At 46.3% G+C, this 8,237-nt stretch overlaps 2 protein-coding genes and 1 non-coding gene across 3 annotated transcripts; 1 reads left to right on the top strand and 2 right to left on the bottom strand.

Moving 5' to 3' along the window:
- Positions 1–5,355, top strand: LOC123182173 (protein transport protein SEC24). The gene is made up of 14 exons (XM_044594650.1): positions 1–448; positions 576–647; positions 955–1,008; positions 1,113–1,288; positions 1,374–1,560; positions 1,712–1,857; positions 1,947–2,101; positions 2,225–2,306; positions 2,537–2,652; positions 3,207–3,302; positions 3,573–3,690; positions 4,008–4,273; positions 4,492–4,706; positions 4,801–5,355. The coding sequence occupies exons 1-14, from the start codon at positions 121–123 to the stop codon at positions 5,025–5,027; spliced, it is 2,238 nt and encodes a 745-aa protein (XP_044450585.1). The 5' UTR covers positions 1–120; the 3' UTR covers positions 5,028–5,355.
- A 341-nt stretch (positions 5,356–5,696) lies between these two features.
- On the bottom strand, positions 5,697–6,462 carry LOC123170336 (uncharacterized). Its single transcript, XM_044588191.1, has 2 exons — positions 6,050–6,462; positions 5,697–5,941 (listed from the first exon to the last, which is right to left on the bottom strand). Exons 1-2 carry the CDS (start codon positions 6,287–6,289, stop codon positions 5,822–5,824), a joined length of 360 nt encoding a protein of 119 aa, XP_044444126.1. The 5' UTR covers positions 6,290–6,462; the 3' UTR covers positions 5,697–5,821.
- Positions 6,463–7,811: 1,349 nt separating this feature from the next.
- Positions 7,812–7,891, bottom strand: TRNAL-UAG (transfer RNA leucine (anticodon UAG)). Its single transcript has one exon. It is a non-coding gene; the product is annotated as a tRNA-Leu (tRNA).
- Positions 7,892–8,237: the final 346 nt, after the last annotated feature.

Below are 8,237 nucleotides of genomic sequence, written 5' to 3'. Positions count from 1 at the left end.
GTGCGGCGTCAGTCCGAGTCTCAGGGCCAGTGTGTCAGATCGTGGCGGCCGCGAGTCGCGCCCCCTCGCCCCTTCCGCCCCACCTCGCCGATCCCGGCCGGAGCCCGCGACCCCGTCGCCATGGCGGTGCGCGCGACGGTCTCCCGCTTCCCCGTGACGCAGGGGGCGCTGGACGAGTGCGGCATCCAGTGGGGCATCTCCGTGACGCCCTTCACCGCCGCCGACGAGACCGGCCAGCCGCCCGCCACCGCCGGCCGCGGCGACCGCCTCCCGCGCTGCGAGCGCTGCTGGGCCTACTTCAACACCTACTGCGACGTGGAGCGCTGGGGCTGGGCCTGCGCGCTCTGCAGCACCCTCAACGGCTTCGACGACGACGCCCTCCACCGCTTCCAGCGCCCGGAAGCCTGCCCCGAGCTCAACGCCTCCTTCATCGACTTCGAGATGCCAGGTAGTTGCGCCTGCCTCCCTTTCTGTTTGCGCGCGAGCGACTGTGCCTTCTGGAGCTTTGTGATTTTGAGTTGGTTTCTCATGGCCTTCAATGTACAAGTGTGACCCCATGTATTGTGTTTGTGCAGTGGATGTGGCGGATGGTGCAGGTGACGGTGTGCTGGCACGGCCTGTCTATGTGGCGGCGGTGGATCTCGCTTGTAAGTCAAATTATGCTGCTTAATGCCTCGCGATCATGAAATTCTGTATTGCTGGAAGTTAATTTTACCAGCGAGTTTCATCTCGTATGGCGTTACCCAAGTAAGTCACCTAGAAGAGAACCATATAACCTAGAATAATTAGAGTGAACGCGTATAGCTCAATTTCAGTTGGATCGAATTTGCGTTTACTAGTCTTCATGTTCCGCGATCAAATTTCAGTTGGATCCTCAAATAGTCTGTCATGGTTGTGCTATGCTTTATATGATTATCATAAGCATTGATTATTGCTCTGTTTCAATGTCTTCAGGTTCTGAAGAGTTCCTGGAACTCATCAAGAGTGCGCTTCTGGCAGCGCTAGAAGGTTAACATGCGTAATTTGCTGATTTTTGGTTGCTCAAACAACGCTGTATCGTTAGTGAGTCAAGTTTCCCCTTTTTTCTCAATTGGGTTTTCTCTGTGCAACAGCTCTGATTCCAGGCTCCCTGTTTGGGCTTATGACATTCAGCCACAAGATTGGGTTGTATGATGTACAAGGTCCAGTCCCTGTTGTGAAAAATGTTTTCATCCCTCCAGACTCAGAAGAAGATGGGCTGGCTGTCGCCCTTGAAGATGCCATGCCCCTACTTTCCTTTTTGGCCCCTGTATGTTACAGAACTATATGGAGTGTTACAGATTGGTTTAGTCAGTCTCAGGATAGACTTTAACTGTAAGTGAACCTATGAGCAGGTTGATACATGCAAGGACCAAATTGCCGCTGCCCTGGACACACTGCGGCCTACATCTTCATGGGAGAGAGGCGCTGCTTCTGGGCAGGAAGCAGATACAGTTTTGCTTGGCGGGCGGGGTTTTGGAACAGCCATGTCTTCTCTAATTGACTACTTGAGTTCAGAGTATGGTTCTACTTTTGCTTTGGGTAAGTTAGCACTTCCATTTCTGCAATTTTTAAAATGCTTCTTGTCAGGTAGGCAATTATGTTTGTAAAGATATTTGTATTTTGCAAAGAGTTTTTGTACTTGCTGTTTGTGTGCCTAAGTACCAACTGTTTCTTCTTAATTCAAGAACAGCTAGGGTATTTGCTTTTCTTTCTGGTGCTCCTGATTATGGAGATGGTCAACTAGACACTAGGAGATATGGTGAGCAATATGCTAGCAAAGGGGAAGATGCTGACCTCGCGTTGCTCCCTGAGCAGATACCTTTCTATAGAGATCTAGTAAGCTTCTGTTGATTTTCTAGAGAAAAATAGTTACATTTGCTTGACCGTGTCTATCCTTTAGTGAGCTCAGTGAAATTTTGAAACAGGCAGCTGTTGCTGTTCAAGCAGGAGTATGTGTAGACATATTTGCTGTAACTGATGAATACACCGATTTGGCTTCGTTGAAGTTCTTAAGTATCGAAAGTGGTGGCTCATTATTTCTCTATGCAAATGCGGATGATTCAACACTTCCCCAGGACATGTGAGCTTGATCCTATGATTATCCTCTGTATTTTATTTTTGAAATTCCACTGCCTAGGTTCCTGATAACTCGATAAGATGTGAATGGTCTTTTCCTCATTGCCTTGCCTTTTCTTCCAAACAGATATCGCCTGTTGAGTCGACCCTATGCATTTGGTTGTGTTCTCAGGCTGAGAACATCGCCTGATTTTGAGCCTGGCCACTCTGTAAGCATTCAAGCTACCTGTCTTCACGTTATCTGTAGGATTAAATCCCATGTGTGTCACTGCAAAGTTTTGTAACCCACGTTGGGTGCCACTGACCTGTTAGGTCTGGACCCACATGTCATTGATGCAATGAGTGGCATAACAGTTACAAAACTTTGCAGTGACAGATAAGGATTTGACCCTTAACTATATTGTACTGTTTAATTTTCAATGTATCCATCTTTTTGCAGTATGGCCATTTCTTCCCTGATCCTCAATATGAAAATGTGCAACATATTATCTGCTGTGATTCTTTTGCTACATATGCCTATGACTTTGACTTTACCCATGCTGATGGCTTCTCCAGGTATCTTCACCATTTTGTGTATCAATTCATGTTGATAATGAATGTGTTGAATTGTAATCCATGCCAAGCGTATGTGGTGTGCAGATATAAGATACTATCTGATATGCCTATGCTATGGGTGAAAAAGTTCTGATATGATATGATTTACGTAAATTAGATTTATTCAGCGTAGTTTCTGCTGTTCTGTGTTAGAGAAATTCCCACAATTAAATCCTTTTGCTTGCAGTTTTTTTTTCTAGTAATCAAGGTGGACACAAACAGAGTAAGTGCAAAGCAAAGTCTTGTCTAACTGCTCAAACCCTTATCTCATGACAGCCATGTGAAATGTAGTAGGTTGCCGATTATAATGTACATGGATGGGTAACTCAACATTCTATGGGCAAATCATTTCCATTACATGATCATATATAGAGTATCTAAGAGAGCTTTTGTGCTGTAAAAGCATAACTATTTTTGCTCCGAAGAAACTTATTTTTTGGTGGATCCTATTCATTTATTGTGCAAGTCTGACACTTCTCACCAGAATCAGTTAATGTGATTTTCGATATTTATAGGCACACAGAACCTGCTGTTGTACAGATCGCTTTTCAGTACAGTGTCATTGAGCCTGTGGAGGTGGCATCAGGGAATGGCCCACAATCATATCCAAGGTACGAGATACCTGAATTATTTAATTTCCCAGACATCCTTCTTAGTTTTCAAGCGTTAACTAGCTTTTGGATGCCTCACCTCCTGTGATGTTAATATTTTTGGTTTATGTCAGCTATTGCTTGTGCTTGCATTTGTTATTCATGTTATAATCTCTTCATTCCATTTTTCATTTTTCACTTTGTTTGCTAGTGTCCATGTAGCCAACTGAAACATGTACTGTCCAAAAACTTACTTTTGTTGTTTGTAATGCTACATCTCCGCGGCTACAGGTTTTGTCTCAAGAGACGGTTGAGAATAAGGACATTGCAGTATCGGCCGGCTAATAATATCAATGAAATATATGACAGTGTCGATCAAGAGGCTGTCCTACATATCCTTGTTCATAAGGTATTCATGTTTAGTTCGTTTAATCATGCACATGTAGATATTCAGCAGCTTGAGATAGGAAAGATCGTTGACAGATAAATGTAGGAGGTGATTAGTTGTAAGATATACCGTTAACATTAGAAATGGTTTGGCCATTGGGTTAATTCTGTGTGGATTTCGACTAGCGAAGATTCTTCTAGCCGATCCTTTTTTTTTGCAGGAAAGATGTTCTGCCTTTTCGTTAATGCACACCCTAGGAAGTTATTGCTTTTAAGAGGTGCACATGGATACTATTTTTGTCATCCTAACTTGATTCTCCTCTGAAACGCTGCCATCAGGTTATTCTAGTTTCACTGGAAAATGGGGTTAGAGAAGGCAGAAATTCGGTGCATGATTGGCTGGCTATCCTTATAACTCGGTATAATGATGCGTTGAGATCTGATCCACGAACACCAGAATCGCACATTGATATAGACTTCTCACAATGCCCCCATCTGCAAATGATACCTCAGTTTGTGTTTGGATTGTTGAGGAGCCCTCTTCTTCGCTTGCATGAAGAAGGCATCCACCCAGATTACAGGATATATCTTCAGTGCCTTTTCAGGTACGTAATTTTTTCGTTTTGTAATGCGGTTCACAAAGCCTGGTGCCTGTATGTCTCGGAGAATGTCCAAAAACTTGTTTCTGCTGCTGTAACTGATATGGCAACAAAATTTAATACTTTGTTGCTGCTGGAGTGATATCTCATGCATTTTTGTGAATCAATGCGAATTAATTTTCTCACTTGAAAGTTTGTAAGTCCCCTCTGAACTATTCTTGCAGCTCACTGGAGCCATCTTCTCTAGCCAAAGCTATATATCCACTTTTAATTTCGTACTCCTCACCTAACAAGCAAGCATTCCCACGGCACACTCTGAGCCGTGCTGCTCTGACGATGAGTGAGAGCCCGATATTTCTTCTGGATGCGTTTACCAACCTTGTTGTTTACTATTCATTGACTGCTGATCCTTCACTTCCTTTTCCTCCACCCCATGACTGTAAGTATCACCCTTTTACAATACGTTGGGCATGTTGTTTGTTTTTTTGCCTGTCTCGGCGCTTAATTTGTTGGCAACTAAAAATATCGTGCAGGTCTTTTGAGAACAACGATTAATGCGTTGAAGCAGGACAGGTGTATCACACCAAAGCTTATGATTGTGCGTGGAGGACAAGATGATTCATCGTTGTTTGAGAACTATCTTATTGAAGAGCAAGATGTTGATGGTTCGGGGTATGCAAGTGGTAATGGTTTTATATCATTCCGTGAGGGTATCAGGAATGAAGTAGCAGAGATCCTCAAGGAAGAAAGTGGCAGCTAGGTCCTGACCGCTATGGGCTTGTGGTTCCAAAGATGGTGTAGATTGTGTCAACAGCTCTTTCTTTAACATTATGGCGTAGACTATTTAACTTTACTCGTCTAAAATTGATAGAGATATAGTCATGGAGTAATAAAGGGCGAAGGTGTATTTGAATATTACAAGTAACTGCTTGTGACAATAGCTCAATGTTGTAGGGTGGTCTGTCAGAGAAAAACCTTCTGTTCTTCTATGTACTGTACATCTGACATCCGTTACTTTTCACCTTATCCTGATAGTAGCAAAGATACTCATGAAAAGGATAGAACATGAGTTCCAGAGGTATACAATATACAGCTGGGGCTTGGCCCAGAATTTTATCTCATCTACTCCCTCCGTTCTTAAATATAAGTCTTTTTAGAGATTTCAATATGTACTATATACAGATGTATATAGACGTAGTTTAGTTTAGAGTGTAGATTTACTCATTTTGCTCCGTATGCAGTCCATATTGCAATCTCTAAAAAGACTTATATTTAGGAACGGAGGGAAGGAGTATGTAGCAGTGCGAGTGAATGCAATTTCTAGGGAGATTCTGATATGGGCGTATGCCAGGGAAATGGATTCTTCTCAACATAGATTCTTGAGACGATGGTAGAGCGGGGCAGCTTTGCAATTGATTCTTGACGCCGCAAAAAATCTTGTCTTTTATTCCTTTTTGATACGTTATGAAACAGTGGCAAAGAAAAATACAGATGGGTCTTTCCAAAGGCCCGGCGAAAACAGGGGAGAGGGGCTATTCCCTGATGCCACCAGCATCAACGCTTTTTGCTGGCGAGGAAAGCTGCTGCAACGGCGACCGCAACCCCTCCTGCAACCATCAGCGTCAACACGAGATCGCTCCTCCTGACGTTGAGCTTGAGCCTCCCTGCAGCCACCTTTCAGAAACGAATGCCATTTCAATCTTCAGAATGCAAACTGCATTTTTTTTCATATTTTGATGAGAAATGCAAGGTTGATGTTATTTGTGCAAGCCTGACGCGAACCTTTTGGTCACATTGCTGTCCTCGCGCGTTCACGACGCCGCCGGTGGCGCCGTCGACGGCAGCGGGCTCTTCAGTAGGGTCCCTTCCGTCCGGCCCGCCGACGGTTACTGCGATGTGCTCTACCGGCACGTCATCGTCGCTGCTGCTGCTGCTGCTGGAGCTACTACAGCTACTGCTGCCGGCGTTGCTCCTCCTGCTGGCCTCCGGAGCTGTTCTTTCCTCCTCCGGTGATCCTGCCATTATCTCTCGCGTTACTCAGCGAGGTCTGCCGTGCGGTGGCTGGGAAATGCCGTGCCGTGCCGTGCGTCGATCAACAGGCGATCCTTCCCCGCTATGCCTGAGAACGGAGGGACGGGAAGAGGGAGAGGAGAGGAGGGAGCGTAGGCTGCGGCTGCATTCCAGGAGGCGACCGGCCTTCCGGTTTCGGCTCAGCATGCACTGTCCCAACGGTTGAATAAAACCAAAATCACGCGAATCGTCCACACCACAAATACTTACAGAAACACACCAGTTCAGACTTCAGAACACAATGGCAACATAGACCTATATCTTGTTCAACAAATAATAATCATAGGCCACCACTCGGCACACCATAGCAAATACGAAAATAAATAAATAAACTGTGATACATATAACTCAGGAGAACGAAAAAGTTCAGACGGGTGCTGTAGACACTACTTGTTGCTTCAAAAAAAAAAAAACAATGCAGAAACTAATCAAGGGCTGGTGCAGCGCCGGCCAGCCGGGACAGCTTCGAAGAGGAGATCAACTACGATCGCTCGATCAGAACATCACCACGGCGGCAGCGCCCACGAGCACGGCCGGCCAAGACAACGGCGAGAAGGCCGCGGCGGCACTCTTGCTCTCCACGGCGGGCGACGGGGCGGGCGAGCTCGTGGCCGGCGCCGGCGTGCCGGGAGACGGGCTCGCCGCCGCGTGACCCGTAGGGGACGGAGCCGGGGCGGGCCCGGAGGAGGATGGAGGAACGGCAGGGGGCGGAGGCGCGTGCCGGTGGTGCCCGTGGTTCGCCCAGCGCGCGTCGGTCGCCGCTCTCACCGCCGGCACGGCCAGCGCCGCGACGACCACCAGCATGGACAGGAAGGCCATGCGGGTTCCGGGCAAAGCCATGCGTTCGAGAGAGCTTCGGCGCAGGAATTCTACTCCGCGAGGATCGTGATCGAAAATGCGGCAGTGTACGCACGTACGAGTAAGACTGGAGGCCGACGGGCGAGCAATGCACACACTGGCACAGATCATGGGAGCATACATATCCGTCAGCCGTATATATAGGAGGTTTCGGGCGTGGGGAGGCGCGTCTGATGGCGGTGCAAATGCGGAAGGTGTTAACGGGTCAGTTATGGGCGGAAAATCCTGCTCGCGTTTATTCGCGCAGCGTGAAGCCGACGATAGAAAACTTATCAACACTTGCCTGAATTGCCTGCAAAGAGTTTAATGGTTGCCGAATGGTGGTGTGCTGTGCTGGAAACTTTATTTCCTGATTGTAGATTGAGCTATTTTTGGACGTGATCATTGATCAACATACATATCTTGGTTTAGCATTTCACAACGTCGGGCGAACGATGATGAACGGTGGTGGGCTTGCAAGATGTATGTTCTCCTGCACAGGTAATAGTTTGAAACTGTTTCTCAAAAGAAAAGGCAATAGTTTGAAACCGAAGGTTCAATGCAAAAAAAAAAAAAACGTTCTCTTGCAGAGATGATAGTTTAGTTTAAAACCGAAGTTTAATAAGTACAAAAAATATGACAGCTGTGGGATTTGAACCCACGCCCTTTCGGACCAGAGCCTAAATCTGGCGCCTTAGACCACTCGGCCAAACTGTCGTTGATGCTAATGTAGCCGTCTCTCTTTAATTTATTATGCATAGTTAAACGCTTCCGTTGAAGAGAAGCCCGCGTTTTTGTCTGGCTGAGCTTCTTGATGAAATAATTGGTGCAAGTTTTCCAATGCATGATTCGGATTGCTCAAGGGATCAGGCATGCCTGCTTCAAGATAAACATAAATGTTACTATCAACTAACTAAATCATAACTGCTGCAGCTTAGAATCAAAATGGGGATTCAAGTGTGACTAGGTTTCCTTCTTAGGGCTGCCACCGTTGCCGGTTTCCCCTCACTTCTAGGTGCTTTCCCGCATTGACGAGGTGGGGGGAACCCTGGTTTGGGTTGTC

This window comes from Triticum aestivum, chromosome 1D, assembly GCF_018294505.1.
Source record: "Triticum aestivum cultivar Chinese Spring chromosome 1D, IWGSC CS RefSeq v2.1, whole genome shotgun sequence".
Taxonomy (NCBI): Eukaryota; Viridiplantae; Streptophyta; class Magnoliopsida; order Poales; family Poaceae; genus Triticum; species Triticum aestivum.
Note: the sequence above shows the minus strand (reverse complement) of the source record. Positions and strands in the feature narration are given on the sequence as shown.